Genomic DNA, 18,533 nt, shown 5'->3' on the forward strand with positions numbered 1-18,533 from the left:
CTTTGAGAGATTGGCATTTTCAGAAGAGGAAATGTATTAGCTCTTGTAAGCAGCTTTGCAACAAACCCAATGACTTCTTGGCACACTTTGGCTTGGTGTTTAAAATGGATTGGAGTATGTCTTTGTTTCAATATAGCCATTTGACCTTTTGAAATACTAGTATTTTAGGAAATGGCCTGTATTTGTTTGTATCTGGCAGTAAAGAGCTGAGTTGAATTCCCAAAATACATTGTCTAAGCAGCACTTATCTATGAAGACATGGTTCTAAATAAATCTCATTTAAAAGCTTGTCTTCAAAATTAAAGATCAAGGTTTTCACTTTCATTCATATTTCTTTATCTTGATGTCTCAGGGTACTTCAAGGAACTTAGCAATTAAATTGTATGCTAATATGGTAGCAGAATAGGGACAAGTCTTTGTGCTCCAAAGAATTAATGTTTCCAAATACAATGTTTAAGATTTGGCCTTCATCTCTCTTCTGCTGTTACTTTGCAACACTGGTTTCACAACAGGCTGAGCTCACAAATTCCAAAGATTTAGGAGGAAACAATTTATTAATGTTTTATCAGAGAAGAGTCCTAATTGGAGTATCTGTGCACTTGGGAAGACTAGAAAGCTTCTTACTCTTGGGCATGTTACTCTTGCCAGGAATCTGTAGACTTCCAAATTGCCAAGGCTGCATGTGTTGAGAGAGTGCAAAGTAAACACTGCAGAAAGGCAATTTTAGCATTTCCATCTTGTTCAGCCAGGGAGATTAGACATAGTTGGAAAATTATTTCCTCCGTAGGGGGAAGATGACCACAAAACTAGAACAACTTTTTCTTTATTTGAAGAACATTTACATAAGCACACGCTGTGGTGTGTGCTTGAAAGAAGCAAAACTCTGAATTAGTTTGGCTGCTTCTGGTCCATCCCAGGAGTAGGAAACACTCTGGAGGCCTCATGCCACTTGTTTTATCCTCAGTTTGGGACACAAAATGCTATGTGAATTCACAGCTTGCCTGTGCATATGTGTGCAGTGGAAAATGGGAAATATTCCTCTCTCCACTTTCTGCTTAGGACCTGATTTAGCAGGAAATTCTTTAGGCAGGGAAGTTAGATCTGGAAGGGTTGCAGCAATTAATATTTTTCATTTGTTATTGCAGCCCTGGCTGTAATTTGGTGCTCTACTGAACATGCTGGTCAGTAGCAGTGGGTTCCTCATGCCTCTCCTCCCATTTAAAAGGGCAACTCCCAGTGTTTTCTCTAAGAAATGTAGTGGGGAAAAATCCAAATAGTGATTGTTCCTTCTTTGCTGAGGTATCTCTGCACAGAAGCCCTTTAGAATCATAGCACATTTAAAAAAATACTTTTTTTTCTATAGTTACTGAAATGCAATCCAAGTAATGGGAACCCAGGGCTTTTGTGTAAAGCATGTGCACCTCCCAGGGAGCACTGGTTACTGGAAAACCAAGTTTCATCAGGTGGTACTTACTTGTTTTCCAGCTGTGGAAAGAGATACCAAACACTGGGGGTTTTATTGATCTTTGGTCAGTATCTGCAGGCAGGATGGAATGGGGTTTTGGCACTTTTTGCCACTCAATATTTGACTGCAGCCCTTGGAGCTGGAGGGAGGCACTGCAAGCTGTGGGATGTCTGACAGTAGTTCTAAGGATGCAAGTGAATTGTGAGCAGACATGGGAGTCATGGTGTACAGAACTTGTTTTTCTTCAGGCCAGCAGTGCATGAGGTCTGAGTGAAACAACACATTTCTCCCTTGGCTTTCCAAGGGTGGCTGTGAGGACATTTAGAATCTGGGAATAAAAATTGCACTTCATGTCTGCTGAGGAACCATGGCAGGACTTTATCTGGCTTGAGCCCTGACAGTAAATCTCTCCTTTGGCAGAAACCTGTCTGAGGCTGTTCCCCTTCAGGTTTCTTCTGTGCCTGAGGCTCTGACAAGGCAAAATAAAGTTGGGAAGAGAGGCACAGTCAGACACCAGCCTTCCCCTGTGGGGTTTGGTGTGAGTGCCCAAGGGCTGCAGCAAAGCTCGTGTGACATTTGCCATGCAGATGGAGTCAGTTCTCTGTGAACATCTGTGCCCTCTCGCCTTTCCCTCCCCCAGCTGAATTAGTCACAGAAATATGGTACGATGGGGCTTTCTCTTAGAAAATGTTCACAAGAAACTTTCAGTTATGCAGAAATAGCTACTTGGTACCCAACAGAGAGAGCATCTAAAAGGTGTTTCAGAATGTATGAACATTTTTATTTATTGCTACAATTAGGCCTTTTCTTTTTTTCCTTTGTTTCCACAAAACTATTAAATGGGGAAATAATATAAGCAGCAAAGGTATGTTAAAAAAAATAAAAAAACAGCAATAATTTTCTCTTTTCCTTCCACAGACATACATTGGCAGTGTGGTGATATCAATAAACCCCTACAGATCTCTACCCATTTATACTCCAGAGAAAGTGGAAGAATACAGAAATCGAAACTTTTATGAACTCAGTCCTCACATGTAAGTACAGCAAAGAAATTTTAGTTTATATCCTGGCCAGGAACAGATGGCACCAGCTGTCTCTCTCCTCAAACGATCTGTTGATTAAAGCAACCAAACTGAAAATCACACCACCACTCCCCCAAAATGAATTTTTATTAGCTGAGCCCTATTTTAAAGGGAACTTAAAATGGATTACTCTTTTTCTTTCATGCACTTGGACCATGGTATGTGCATTTCAGAACATTTCACCCTTACTTTTAGCAGTAGCCAGTATTACAGCACTGTAAAATAAGCAGTCTGTTTTCAAGGAAGTCTGTTTCTTCCAAAGTCCAGACTGCCTCAAGGAAGCCTCGAGGTGTTAAATATGTTTGAATAATATAGTGTTACTTTTGATATCTGAAACTCTTAATTTACCTTTGTGCAATGCAGAAACCTCTCCCCCCTCCATCATGATAAATGCAGAAACATGTTGGACATGTCTGAATAGTAACTGTAGAAGAATTAAAGCTTTATCTTCTCTTCTCTGTGCTGGGTGGGAATGAGCCCATTCATAGAGGGCAGCCAGAGCACCATAAATAGATAATGCAGGCTTTAAGACTAAAATAGGATGAACAATAGGACAAGGTGCTGTTTGCAGGTATGGCTGAGAGTGGTCCTTAAGGTCTGCATGTTGCAGTAATAATTTTTATCTTGCAGTCATAGAGTTGAGGCTGACGCCAGCTGTTCCTCCCCTCAGTGTGACACTGGGAAGGAGAAATGTTTCCAGCTGGTTGTGGGGTTGCACCTGACTCTTCAGCCACAAATTCAGGAGACTGGCTTGAGCAATCAGTGGCTGGATAAGTGTCTAAGCAGGGCCATGCATTTATGCATCTTCCTTCAGTGTTAACTTTTAGGTTAAATGAAAATTGCCTGTAGAAAGTGTTCTGGAAGTTATTTGGTTCTGATTAACTTATTGCCTTTACACTTCATCTGTCACTCTCCCACACGCATGGTCTGAAATGCAAACAGCCCAATAATCAGCTCAAATAAGCTTCTGGTAGTTCTTGGACCTCTTGGTTCTGAACTCTGGCTGAATTCAGGTTTTCTTTCTTCACAGTTTTGTTTAGCAAGCCCAATAGCCTGCTAAATTGACACAGTTCCTTGCTAAGAACTTTCTGCTCTGCTAACTTTGTTCAGCTGCATAAAATTTGCTGTCAAATGATGGAGTATTTTAAAAATAAAACCTATGAGATAAAGTTTGTCTGACATTCTCAAAGTCAGTATATGTTACACCTTGAATCCAGTACATAGTAATATATTGATCTCCACATTTTTTCTGTCTCTCTTGAGAGATGATTTTCCAGAACAGAAATGGTCAAGAGTCATTCTTGTGTGTATTATGAGAGTCTGAACTTGGTAGAAAAGTATTTCATAAACATCATTCATCACTAATCACAGTAATTGTAGGGTCAGGTTCTCACCTTACAGCAGGACTTCTGGAGCCCAAACACTAGAAATCTAAGAGCAGGAGATTGAAGTGAGAAAATATTGACTTTTAGTTTTTGTCAGGAGCTCTCAATTGCTTGATAGTAATACATTTTCCTTGCAAGTTTGTATAGAGTCCCAAGTCAAGAAGAGTGTGGGCCTAATTTGTTTTGGATAGATATGATCTCTTTACAAATTTTCTTTATTTTGTACTGCTTCTGTGTGAGAGTTTTGTCTTCTGACACCTGCTGAGTGAACAAAATATTTTTAAAAATCAATGTTTAGGAAAAAAATTTTGTTGTGCATTTTATTATTGGTATATAATTTCAAAACTGTAGAAATATAAAATGATCTTACTTTATGGTGACCTTGCTTCCCTTCACACCTGTCTCTAGATGCTTATGAGAATTGCAGAATAAAGAGAGTCACTTTTGGCTCTGCTAAAATTGGCAAACTTCTCACCATCTTCAGGAGATGTTTGGGCAGTAATGTAGGTGTATAAAATAAGTTCTATGTGGGCTGCCTTATGGCATCTCTGGCAAACCTAAACCACTTTTCATTCCCTTTGATGTGGAGTTCCTTGTGCTGCACCTAGGATTTGTGCCAGTCCAGTTGCCCACTCTGGAGCTGGTCCTTGGTCAGTGGATCATGAGTTGAGCTTAGGGTGGCCACAGAGTCCTGCACTGGGCTGTTCACCAGCTCTGTGCCTGCTTACCCTGCTGGTCAGGACAGCCTAGGGACTGGCAGGCTTTGGGATGGAGCTGGCATCATCCCATCCTTGGAGCTTGCAGCTAATTTTAGGGTTGCCTGCTCTGGCAGCAGTGGGCCACTGCTAAAAGCAGGGTTCAGGCATGTCTGGGGAGGTTCTGCACTTCCACAGAGACCTTGCAATCTTCAAGGTGGCTTTTTTTAGCTGCTCAGGAACTTTAATGAGGAGATGCTGTGAGACAAATTGCAGTTTGTGGTGTTTGTTCTGCCGGGGGGGTAAAAACCCCCCATTGATTTGTGGAAATGTATGTACTTAGTTTTCTTTGATGTGTAAATCTCTGTTGAGCCATGGACTCTTCTGAAGAATTGATTATGGGTAAGCCCACTGCAACATTTAGGTGTGCCTTGGGAAAGAAGGACTTTTGGCTGCTGTTGTGTGATCCTGAGCAAAGTAAAATTCATGACTGTTTAGGAGGAAACTAATGCATCTAACCTAGAAAGTGTGTCTAGAACTAAAATTAGATTGTGTTTCTTATTTCAACATCTCTTGTATAAATAATGTAACTTTGGTACTAGTGCTGGCTAGAAAAATGCAAGCAATTAATTAAAACAAAATATCTAGCAGTGGTTTGGTTAGACATTGCTATAGAAACCAGGTCAGTATGGCACCAGAACTCCTCTATCTCCTGTTGGTATAACAGCTCAAATTCTCCAGTGTCTGCAGTTTTGGAGAGAACATTCAGGTTTGGGAAGCCCAGGGTTTGTGTGTCAGCATCTCTAGAGCAATCTGCCATGGGATGGATGTTCTCATAGGTACAGCTCTATGTGGGAGCTCCTGGACAACCAAAATAATTTTTAAAATTTATTTTCCAGAAATTTTGTGTGAGCTTCTATCTAGGCTGGAGCTATTTGTGTGTGCCTCAGTGTGATGGGTGAGGAGGGTGTGCTGGAGAGTGTCAGCTGTCCCAGCTAAAGAGCAGGCTTGGCCAGAAGGAAAAATAGACAGACGTTTATAATGGCATGAAGGACATCTATACATGTGGATTATATGGTGACTGGAGAAAACACATTTTAGGGAGTAAAAAATCCGTTCAGGTGCTTTCTTAGCCCTAATCTAAAAGAGGAAGGAGGGAACACCTTGTGCTCTTTTCTGTGTTTCCTCAAGAGTGTCTGTGAGAGTGACTGATGCTTTCAGTGACGCCAGTTAATACTTAATTGTAGGGCTTGGGCAGGGTTTGTCTTTCTGTTGGTTTTTTTTTTTTTTTGTTTTTTTTTTTTTTTTAAATGATCTCTGGGCCACAGTAACACTTTGAATGAGCAGCCAAACTGAATTGCTGCTGGAAAGTTTCTGGTCAGGTGATTTTGGATGGTGTTATAGCTGATAAAATTTGATCCAAGAGGTTTTATTTCCATGGTTCATTCCTCTCTGAGTGCACTACTCTGCTCCTGTTGTTGTGGCACTCTGTAATAAAAGTGTTATTTTTCTAGGTCTCCTGGAATGCTTGGTTTCATAGTCTGTGGCTATTTGCATAGGTGTAATAGGAAGTTTACCAAGCTTTTTAATTGCTGGCTTGTTGTTTTTGTGTTAATGTTGTTAATCTTGCTGGTTTTGTCTTTATCTGCAAGGCAGGATCAAACTTGTCTCTGAGTTGGCAGGGCAGAGTATGACATTTCAGTGTTCAAACAGTTTGCTGCATTTCTTGCACTTCTGTTCTGCTCTCTCAGTTGATGTAATTGCTCTTTCAGTTGATGTAATTGCTGCTTTGCTTGCTTTGTGGCTGAGCTAGTCCTGAGAGCAAACCAAGCTGTCTATCTTGCTACTTTACATTGATTTTCACTGGTGACAAAGGCAGCTGCTGGCAACTTTGAAGTGAGTGCAATGGGAAATCAAATAGATTATCATCCCACACATTTGTAACCTCCACTCTCCTACCAGTAACAGATTTGGAGAGAAGGTGCTTTCTTGAATTTCCTGTTTTAACCTTGTCTCCTGGCTACTAGCAGCTCTCTGTCCCTGGCAGGGAAGGTGGCATGTGGCTTTTTGCTCCCCTTTAAGGTCTGAGATGCCCTTCCTGCTTACTCAAAAAGAATTACAGATTATTTTAAATTGAGGGACAAAGCAAAAGTGGCAGCTGTACTGCTAATGGCCAGCTACATTCAAATAAGAGTTCAGTCCCTGTGCATTTTTTTTGGTTATGCACTGAAGTTTTTAGGGCAGCATTAGAAATCTGGAGATGGCTTTTATCAGACACTTATTGAATTCCACTTAGGCAATTTGCAGTATATTTTATTTACTTATTAAATATTTTAAATTTACATTTCTGAAGTTGTCTGAATAGTTGTGCATGTAAAGCTTTCAAATTTAGACTTAAATTTATTCAGACAACTCCGGAAAACCAGCTTGCTATTATATGGGATACAAGCACAAATATATCAATGTGATACCTGTTAAAATGCAATAATGAGGAACTTATTAATGTTCCTCATTTCAGTTATTGTCACATAGATAATTATGGGGATAAATCATTATCCTGTGGATATATGCAGTTACTCTGACAATGGATACAATTTGCTGTTTCCAACTTTTGAGCCAATGTAAATGTTGAATATAGAAGTTATTTTTTGCTTCTGGTTCTCTTTTTTTTATTTGTTTGGTTTTTTTGCTAGTTTTAAAGGATCATATGTCTTCAGGAACACCAAGGTTTCAGTAGCTCTTTTTCCTCTATGATGTAAAGCAAATATTTTTGTCTGAAGGATGTGATAAAGGCCCAGCTGTGAATGATAGCTTTTTCCTTATGTCAAACTAAGCTTTTACCCATAGGTAGCAGAGTGGCAAGATGCATAGTAGCTGTCTGTGTTTCTTGAAGAAGGTGATGGTGGGATGAGAGCCTGTGACATAGTTAAGTGTCCTTCATTGCCCCAGTATGTTTATTTTAACATTTCCATTTCAGTTTGTACTTTCCTAATCTTCATTTTCTTTTTTTTTATTTTTTTCTTTTTATTTTTTAACCATCTCACTGGGGTTTTTTTCACCTTGCAGTACCTGATTTTACAGGCATTTTATTCTTATTTCTAATAATTCCTGACTTCTCCAGAGACTTAGTCTTTGGACTTGTTCATGTGGCTCAGCAGAGTTCTGCTGTCAGAAGAGATTTATGGCTGAGGGAAGATGATAATTTCAGAGGTTAGTTGGCATAATTGACCACTGGGCATGGAGGGAACATCTACAGCTGGTGGAAACCATGGGTAGCAGTTAGGGAGGACTGTCAGTACCTGATTGTTAAACCCATGCTTGGAGTGAATTGAAAGAAGAGAGGGGTGGAGCCCTAGAGAGAACCTTGAAGTCTTTTTTTTTTTTTTTTGTAGGACTCAGACTGATTATTCTCTCAATCTCTGCAGAGAGGCAGAGCTGGATGTGATGTGCCCATGAATATAAGTCTCTCAAGCATAGAGGGGTAAAGGGGTTCCAAAAGCCAGAAGGACTTCATGCCTGAGAAGAGCCTCTTCTATTGCTGTGTTCTCTCACACCAATCATGGCATGCACAGTTCCCTACATTTTACACTTGGTTGGAGACCTCAGAAGTCCTTCTGAGCAGTTTTGAGGAAGGCAGATGTGTAGTGGCCATACTGAAGTGAATGATCTCTGAAGAGCATTTTGCCACTTTGAAGGCTTAGGGTATACAGCAGGGTTTCTCCCATGTACAACAACAAATTTAGCTTTTTCCTGAAATTTGAACAGGGCTGTTGTAGTAGATTTGTATAGCACATAATGCAGCTATCTTGCCCCAGTGCTCCAGAGTTGGATTTAGTCTTATTGACAAGAACAGTAATTGCTTGTTTGCTGCTGGTTTTAGATTGCATGAAATTTTCTAATAATGCAGAATAATACAGGAACTGATTTATGGCAGGATGTGCAGTTGTAAGGAAGCTCCAAAAATGCACCCAACACCCAAGAAGTATAAACAGCCTGAAAAAGCAGTGTATATATGAATGCTGTGCTTTATTTAAATTCTCAGAATATTCTGGAGTGACATTTAGACTGGGTTCCAAAGTTTGGTGGAATGAGCCTTTCTGCTTGTTCTCCATGTGGTTCAGTCTAAATTAAGAAGTGAAAAGGCCCTTTAAATTCTTTTTGGTGTTGGTGTCCAGGCCATGGGATGTCCAAGGTGGGAGCAGACAATGCCATGGAGCAGCAGAGCTTTGTACAGGTGGGCTGGGGCTGACAGGATTGCATTTCTGTGTTCTTGTGGCATTTAAACACTCCCTAGCCTAGGGAGGAGTATATTTGGAGACCTCAGGGGATATAAAAAGCATCAAGGCAAAACTGCCTCCCAAAATTGCCCAGGAGATGGAGAGTGCTGACTGCCTCTGGTCTCACCCTCCCTCATCTCTCTGTGTCTCAGGAGCTGCAGCAGTGTATTCTGCCAGGACAAAGGTGTCCAAAAGCACCACTTCTGCTGGCTCACAGAGTGTTTGAGTGTCCACAGCCACAGCCCCTGGGTCCCCCCCTCTGGGCAGGACCCACCCTGGCCCAGGAGAGCCTGCTCACCCATCAGTGTCTCCTCTGGAGAGCTGTGTGTGGTCCCAGCCAGCACCCATGTGCTCACTGGGCTTCTTGAGGAAGAGGAATGCAAGAATTTGGGTACCTTTAAAACACAGGGACTTTGTGAGGGGAACACTTAGCTTGAGATCTGTTCCAGATGCTTCTGTAGCTCGGTAAGTGTTGTCATGGTGTACAAAGGAAAATAATCTTGGAGCATCCTTCATGAATTAACTGCTGGCTTAGAGCCTCAACAGAATAACTTTGTTTTCAGAACTGTTTTCAAATATTTACTCATATCCCTGTACACAACATACTTCACATTTGACTTCAGTCACGTTGGGGAGGGAGAGTCAAATGTTTTTGGTTATCTGTGACCATCTCTTTATTTTTTATTTTTTCCCCCCTGCATGTGAGTGTATTTGTTATAGTCTGTGTTTATTTGTAAGCACAGAAAAGTTTGGAACTTGCCTAGATTATGAGACTGAAGATAATTAAGAAAAAAAGGGGAAAAAAGGTGCCTGAATATATGTTTGGGATGTGTGTAAATGCTTCAGCAGTCTAAACTAATGGTAACTTTTTTGCCAGATCCTATTTCTCTCATTTTCCTGGAACTGGATTGTTCTGTCTAGCATTCATATTATGCCATTGATATTTTTAGGACATAAAGTAACAGGATTTTTTAAAACTAATTCACATTGTCACATGAAGTAGAACATTCAATAGCTTCATCTTTCCTTTCATTAGAATTTTGGGACTTTTTGCACAATGAAAATAATGAGTTATACTTAAAAAGGAGACACTGTTGTGTTCCCTTTCTTAAATATAGTCTGAAAAGTGAGGACAGGTAGGGGCCCTGTCAAAAAGGAGACAAATCCTATTTTATGCACTGTGTATACATTTTCATTATGCCTTTCCTGCCCTGGCAGCCTGGTACTCTCTTTAAGATCTGGGATTTCAAATTGTAAGTAAGAACAGCTGTTGTTCTTTCATTGGAGGTGTCTCATTGTGTTTAATGGTTGTCTTTTCTTTTTTTTTTTTTTTTTTTCCCTTTAAGCAATTTAGAGCCCACCAGCAAATGCCCATCTGCTCTGCTAGCAGCCTTTGTTGTGATTTTTGATACAGCATAAACAAGGTTGATGTTTAAAGCCTTAAAGAAACCCTAGTAAAATTTCAGATATTGTACCACCATTAGCAGCAGATCATTTCCCATACAATCTCTTTTTATCAGCACCATTATGCAAAACACTCTGTTTTGTTCAGTTCTGGGTACAGCATGGTTAATGTAGTTTGGGTTATTAAGGATAAACTTGAAAAAGTTAGGAATCAGGAAATACAGTCTTAATATTTACAGTCTAGCACACTGAATAATCTTGTACTTATGTTTTGAATAGATAAGAGAGCTTGGACTCGGGTTTACAAACAAAGGTCTGAACTACAAAGACAGTTTAATTGTGGTCATTTTAGTAAATTAGTTTAAATCTGCATTTTTCTTCCATGCAGTTTCCATTTTGCATACTGCAGAAATGATTTTTAGTTGCTAAACCTTGTGGAGTTCAAGCTGCAACTGGTCTTAATTATTACTCCAAGATGATTCTTAGTGAGGATGAAAACAAATATGTGCAGTTGACATCCTCCTTGAGCATCAGCATTCCAGCCAAGGACATAGATGCAGTAGATTGTTGCTGGAAATCATCCACATGGGCTGAATTGGAGCCTGGTGTTTGAGCAGCCTGAAGGAGGCTTTTTATTTCTTGCTTTGACCATTCATAGAAAGATAATTTTGGACGTATGTCCATGAATCTCATTCACAAACTTGAGCAAATGCCATTTCACAGACTAGATAGGCATGTTAGCTCAATGTTTTGCCTGGGCTAACAAGCTCTCAGAAGCTCAGATAAGCTTTAGTGCCTACTTTGCCCAGGGGTTCATGGCAGGGACTGTATTTGGAAAAGAGAGCTGGGAGGCAGAAATTAGGTTGTGTAAGGCTTCTTAACTTCTTAACAAACTGCTTGGTTTGTTAAGAGAACTTAAGAGTTACTTGCAAAATCAAAAAGGAGTCAGTAACACCTCTGAGTAGAGTAGCAGCATAACTATGTAATTACATAGTGTTGACATTGCCTTTCAGATGTTTTCCAGATAAGTGAATTACTTTTATTTGCAGTTCTGCCACTGCTGTCTCTGATAAACTTGTGGGCAGCTGCATTCTATCCTTTGTTACAGAGCCTGGATTTCGAATCTGGTGATTAGCAGCTGAGTTTAGCTTACAAACACAGCTCTGAGGGTGTGAGGTGTGAGGATGTCTCTGCTGCTGCTCTGCCCTGCTCTGGTGGGACCCCACCTGCAGGGCTGCATCCAGCTCGGGGGTCCCAGCACAGAAGCACAGGGACCTGTTGGGAGGACTCCAGGTGATCAGAGGGATGGATGGAACCCCTCTCCCATGAGGAAAAGCTGAGAGATTTGGGGTTGTTCAGCATGGAGAAGGGAGAGCTTTGGGGTGACATATTTCTGCATCTGGAGGCAGCCCACAGCAATGGTGGAGAGGGACTTTGACAAGAGCATGAGGTGACAGTTCAAGAGTCACTGGCTTCAAGCTGAGAGTAGGTTTGGATTGGGTGTCAGGAGGAATTCTTTCCAGTGAGGGTGCTGAGAGACTGGAACAGTTGCCTAGAGAAGCTGTGACTGCCCCATCCATGGAAGTGTTCAGGGCCAGGCTGGATGGGGCTTGGAGCAACCTGGGATAGCAAAGATGTCCCACAGCAGAAGAATTGGGATGAGATGATCTTTAAGATCCCTTCCAATCCAGTCCTGTGACTCTATTTCTCCAGTACCATGGTATGAATTTGGTGGAATGCTTGGCATTTTTTCTGCTGGCAAGCTGTTGCACTCCGCTGCAGTGTGTTGCACCAATGCATGGCTGACATCTCTTTACCTGTCTCACCAGACAGAGCTGTGGATTCATTCCACAATGGATTTTTTGAGGTGTTGTAGCTCTCAGGTATGTGCTGCACACTGGAGTTTAATTGTGCTGGATTATTTTCTTGTGAGGTGAGACCTTTTAAAACATGTTTCTTTCTGTGCAGTGAGGATGTGAAACTGTGCACCTCACTTTGTTGTTTTTCTGTCCCTGAGTACTGGTACATGTTTCTTTACTTTAGAATAAAGGAATTAATTTTTCTCTCTTGAGTTGGCAAAGTAGAACAAATTTGTCTGGAAAGCACTGATTGATAGATCTGCAATAAAATTTTTTGGAGTGAGGGAAGTCCCTGTGTGAACACATGGTATCAATAAACCCTGCATGGTTCCAAAACTTGACTTGCTGTATCTCTACTGACACTGCATCAGGAGGAAATTACTTATTTCTGCCTTCTGACTTCAGGATGCTTCCTATGGCTGCAGGAAAAAAAATAGCAGGGCTTTCTATTTTCTAAGTAGGAGAATGTTTTTTGAGGCAGAGACATGGAACACTATTATCTAAACATTTTTTTTATGTCAAATCATAAGAGCAGCACCATGCTGTTAATGCCCCAGGAAAACCCCACAACCAGTTCTGCCCTGTTGTAGTTTCATTTGTGAGATGAAGAAGTCACTGGAATTTTTGAACAGAGCAAATCAGTGCTCTGCCATTGTCTGGGAAAAGCACACACTGTAAGTCCCAAAGATACATCCTATTTATAAATTAAAAAGGAAGGAGAAAAGCAATCCATAGTATATTCCTGTCTATATAGGAAGAAACAAATTATAATTGTTCCTCTTAATAGGATTATAGAGTCTTGTCTTGTAAGTATCCAACTTAACTGTAGTTTGTGCTTGTTATTTCTGAGATAGCTGTGAATAATTATAAGGACCTCTTTATAACCTCTACCTGTGTTTTAAGAATGAAGAATAATTGCTTGGCATTGTTTTATTTTGATGGAAAACATATTCTTTGTAGCCAGCTAAGACAAGATGAATTACAGTTTTTTGGGGGGAGTTTATTGATAGCATCCTATTCTCATGGTGTAGCAGCATAATCAAAGCATTTCTTGTTCTCCATGTAAAATTTGGTCAAAGCTGAACTGAACATGTGTGTTTGGCAAGTCTGTGTTTCAGACACATGCTGTATTAGGTACAGCAACTAATTCAATTTTCTGTAAAAATATTGAGAGTGTCTATATTTCAATGCAGAAAGGGAATGACTGTTTTCTCCTGCTCCCTTTTTTCTCTCTATCCCAGCAGCCCTTCATTTCCACATGTGTGCAAAAGCTCAGAGGTGCAATCTGCTTCTGCAATAGATGAAACAGCAAACTGGGATTTGAAATAAGTTTGTGCCCTCTAGTTAAACTCTGGCAGAAACCAAGCATGGCAAATCAGTTTGCCCTTCTCCTCCCTTACTGTTCAGCTGTCTGACCCCTTGCTGCTCCATTTGAACCAGGGAAGTGGAATAAATTCTAAATTTTACAAGCCCAGCCTCAGGGACTGGGAAGCTTCAGAAAGTCCTTGGGGAAAAATGAGGAGCTTGCCATCAGCATTTCTGCTGTGCCATGAAGCTGCTGCTCCCTGGTGTCTGCAGGCTCCTGTAGTGCATTTGGGATGGGGTGTGGCCATGCCTATCAGGCTTGCTAAAACTCAGGTAATCTGGATTGGCAGGTGGCATGATCATCCTCAGATGCAGAGATCTTGTTTTGCGCTGGGTGATGGAAAATAAGGCAGCAGCTGGGTCTCAGGCTCCTGGTAAAAGGCACTTCTTGTTTTCCATCATATTAATGTGAGCTCTGACAAGATGTCTTAGATGTTGTTGAAATAGGCAGAAAATCAATGGCTGCATTTTTGGCTTTTCTGTACAGTGCTGGGGAAAGATCTCTGTTGGTTAAAACAATATTATTTTTTTGTTCTTATAGTAAAAGGAAGTGATCAAAACTGATAAAGCCTCCCTTAGAGTGGAAATGTGTACCATCCTGTGAGAGGGAAAAGGACTAGGCTTTGGTGAGCTGGGAGGTTATGCAGGCACAGTATTTTGGGAATAAGCATTGTCTGAACCTCTCTGTAGGGAGGTTTTGGACTTGAAGTTCATTGAAGACATCTTAAATCTGCTTCACTCTGAAGATTTTCAGCAAGAACTTTTTTCTTTTTGTCTAGACCTCAGATTATTTGTGTGAGACAAGTCTTTTGCTAAACTTCAGTTTATATATGAGCATCAGAGGTTATGTTATATTCCCAGTCTACCAGAAAATAAATCTCTCTGCCTTAATATTAGCCTGTGTACTGAAGTGTTTTACTCATGAAAATTGAGTGGCTTTGTCCTCTTCCCCCTCCCTTTTTTTCTGTCCCTTCCCTTCCCTAAATGATGGCAGCTTATTACAAATCAGATGGGCTGATTTGCACAGCTTTGGGCTTTATTCTGCATCTAATAATGTCACAGTGGCTCGTGTGAATAACCAAGTGGGGAGGCTGTGCAGGAGGTACCCTGCTGCTGTGTGTGTTGCCACACAGTGTTGTTGATAAAACAGGTTTCTTTGCTCACCAGGAAAACAGAAATGGAGGGTATGAATAGGAGCAAAGGCTTTCCATCTGTCTTAGCACACCTCTTTATCCTGGTGTTTAAATTAGTTTTATTTTTTGTCCCTGATTGGCATTTTTGAAAGAGCAGCTGCTTGCCTGTGAAAGTCTATCCTAGCTGATGCTCCATCAATTCAGCTGTTACTTTATTCACTCCAGTGGCAGGCTAATCAACCTTTTCTTTTCAAGTGTGTCAAAGTGCTGAACATGAGACAGTTTGTAATTATGGAAAATGGGAGTACACTTTTTATCCTTAGGGCAATTAAATGATTCTGCACTATGAGCTAATACTATAAATAATCCCTTATAGTTGTTTTTCCTGAATGGTGAATTTTCCACTGAGCTTCAGTGGGTGGAGGGATATAAATAGCAAATAGTGATGATTTACAATGTAAAGCCTCAAATCACTTTCTAAAATCTGCTTCAACTCTTACTAGCTCAGGTTGTTAGAATTTTCAAACTGAAACAAATTGTAATTCTGACATTTTCCCACTGCATGTCATGAGAGAAAGAAATAGTTTATTTGCTGTTACCCTGCTACTGAGCACCTCTATGCATTCAGAAAAAGAAGGAAGGAAATTAAACAATTCTCTTAAGTAACCTTGAAGTAATTAAATTACATTTTGTGTAAAATTTATATTAAAAGTGCATGCACAATTTATGTATTTTTGCTGTTCTTTTTAGTCTAGCGTGGTAGTTTTTGATAAGCATCCTGCCAGTGTGTTTAGACACATTTGGGCAGAAATGAACCATGGTACCTGAGCAGTTGGGCCCTGGTACCAGGACTCTGCTTCATTAGGAATCAGAACAGTCAAGAAAAGAGGTTTTTCTCATTTGCTTTGGAAGTAGTTACTGAGTTGTCAGCCAACAGCCAAGATCAAGCAATCAATGTTCTAAAATGGGGACCAAGGATCTCTGAATCTCTGAATCTGGTGAAGAAGTGAATTGACTCTATTGGTGCATGAGAAGAGCAATTGGAGAGAATTTAAAGTAGTGTTAGATAGTTATTTTTAATTGCTAAGGCAAATGAAAGGAAGGATGGAAGGAAGTGATAACACAAAGAAGCACCGGTACCTGGAAAATACTAATCCTGGTGAGTTTGGCTTAAAGGAAAAAGATGGAAGAAAAGCTGCTCCTGTGAAGTGAATTTCTGACTATAAGAGGGAGGTTTTTATGGCTTTGGTCATGGTGGGTGCAGTCTGGAGGGTTTGAGTGCAGCACTTGTGCTTGTTTCAGGGTGTCTCTGCCTGACCCCAGTGTACTGTTCAAGCACAGAGATGCTGAAAATTGTCAGTGCCCTTTGGAAATCTCCCTGGGAAGGCTGTGCTGTTTCCCTTTGTTAGATTTTTGGGCTGGGACTCAGTGACAGATCTGGCCATCTGGAGCTTGTGGCTGGCTATAAAGAAGCAGAAGCTTCTCTCTGAGCTAGGTGTGGGCGGCGTCTCGATTTCAAATTGCTTCTATACTTAAGTCTTAGCTAAAAGAGAGCTCCAGTAAATACTTCTGTGTTTGTTGTGGTCAGAGAATGTCATCTCCCTCCATGAAAACCTAAAAATCAAAGGAGAGCTTATTATAAGGTATGGTAACTGATACTGCTGACACACTCATTGGCTAATTCGAAACACATGGTTTATAACTGCTTTTTAAACTATTCTAAAATTTTACTTAGGCTCTGTAATTGTGAGGTGGCTCAAGGAGTGGTATGTGGTTTAAATCCATGGTTGCAAATGTTGATGTCACAGAGCCATGTCCCTTCATGTTGCTAAAAGGAAAAGGCTGGGATTCTTTGTGGTCTATAGACCATTAATATGTGTTAAACTTAAATGACCCTAAATTAAATTATTTTTTAAACAAATAGGGAATAGCACGAAATTCTATTTTTTTAATCAGACGGTGTTTGAACTAAAAGACTCAAAGTTTGCTTTTGTTTGGGTTTTCTGTTACTGTAAAGATAGATTTTGATAATAGATAGGAAGGACTGTGAGGTGTAATGTTATGCCATGAAAGTCAACATGACATCTGAATAGATCTATCTTTTTATTTGAGACAAAGATCTTTGTTTAAAAAGATTTGACATAAATGTGCTATTGCTTTTTGCAGTGCCAGAAAGACACTGCTTAGTTGTTTAAATAGACTTTTGGTTATTTGTCCTCTAATTAGATTGTTGCAGCAGTGGCTGAAACACCAGTGGTAGATTTTACAACACTTCTACTGGGTCACTTTTGATAAGTACTTATGGAGATTCTTCTTTTGAAATTAGTTGGTTTATTTTTTCTTTTGTCTGTAGCAGATATTATTTGGTACCCTGGTGGAATATTAGGCTTTGTGGGTTGTGTAGATTGAAGAAAATGGCAGGAAATCTCTGACTAGATTGGATTAAACCAGAACTGGATGAAATCCCCCTCTGTCCTCCAACTTCAGAAACCTCATTGCAATATTAGGCTCTCAGTTTTTCTGTGGAGGAAGGAGAAAAAGCATGATTTGGTGTCTTTATGCAGTGCAGGCAGAGCTAATAAATACATCAAGCAGTAAAATACATTTTGACAGGGGCTGTTGAGAAACTTAAATTCAGTGTATTCGAAAAGATGAATGGGTACTAAGCTGATTAACTCGTAACTCAGTGTATCAACAGAGAATACTTCCTCTGTGCTTGATGCTGGTTTCATTTTCCAGTGTGACACTACTGCCAAGAAAATTGTTTCAGAAGTGAAAAACTAGTTGATGGCCAAGACTGCTTGAAGGACAAGAGGCACAGAATGAGCCATCCAGTCTGTAAATTTGAAAAGTGTCTCAGAGTCTTATCTTCTTGCTGAAAGACAGTTTCCCTCAGTCAAACCTGTGGAAATCACAGCATTATTGTTGAAGTTTGTATCACATGGCCCATGAATGCTCAGTGCAATTTATTTCTTTCCTCTTCATCCTGTTGCTTTTATTTTTTCCTTGTAAAAGGGAAGGTAGTCTGTGCTGGAATAAACTTTTCTCAGTGCTGTTTTACTTTTCAAATTGCAAGTGTATCTGCAGCAGCATTCAAAAAATATTATTAATTTCCTAAATATGTCTGTAACAGAGTCTGGTAAAGTGTTATTGCTACTGTAGTTTGGATTCCAAACAGTAAAATGGGTGCCAGAAATTGTGTCATGGTCTCTCAGCAGCAGCAAAATATTTTATATTTTTTTTGCTAGCTCTCCAGCATGTTGGCCACATCACAATGTGACTTTGTTGTAATGCTAAAAACATTACAGCCTGCTACTCTCTCATAAACACATTTTCACCTCCAGCTGAACTACTGAGTTCAAATGCTTCAATCAGCACAGCAGTATTAAGGTTTGAGAGATCAGCCTTGCTCTGGTTCAGTGGGATATGTACCAAAAGGAGTTAATGACCTTTGATCCCAAGTGTTAGGTGGATAGTCCAGCCATCTGTGCAGAGAGGAGAATTGTAATTTAGTGCCTTGGACAAAACAGGAGAAAAGCAGTGAGAGTGGTGGAGGGAGCTGGGCAGGCAGGTGTGCTGCAGGAGAGGAGATGGGAGGGACACAAAGAGGGGGGAGACATGGTGTGAGCATCCTTGGCATGGAGACATGGTGTGAGCATCCTTGGCAGGATAACATGGTGTGAGCATCCTTGGCATGGAGACATGCTGTGACCCTGGAGATGGAGGGGTGTGTGTTATTGCTCAGGAGCAAAGGAATTATTTCATCCCCCCATTTCCCAAACCTTTCAGAGTGCCCTCACTTGCAGGATGGCTGGGCTGGTAACATAATGTGACCATAAAGCCAAACAGGCAAACAAAACCAAAACCC

General features: G+C 40.5%; 1 protein-coding gene across 6 annotated transcripts in view; it reads left to right on the forward strand.

Moving 5' to 3' along the window:
• MYO1B (myosin IB) overlaps window positions 1-18,533 on the forward strand; it is a 99,490-nt gene that overhangs the window by 24,314 nt on the left and 56,643 nt on the right. For all 6 annotated transcript variants that reach the window (XM_079311803.1, XM_079311804.1, XM_079311806.1 and 3 more), the window contains exon 3: window positions 2,384-2,499. In XM_079311803.1, coding sequence (XP_079167929.1) covers window positions 2,384-2,499 — 116 coding nt within the window. The remainder of the gene's footprint in view (window positions 1-2,383; window positions 2,500-18,533) is intronic.

The sequence above is a fragment of the Erithacus rubecula genome, assembly GCF_903797595.1.
Source record: "Erithacus rubecula genome assembly, chromosome: 8".
NCBI classification, from domain to species: Eukaryota; Metazoa; Chordata; class Aves; order Passeriformes; family Muscicapidae; genus Erithacus; species Erithacus rubecula.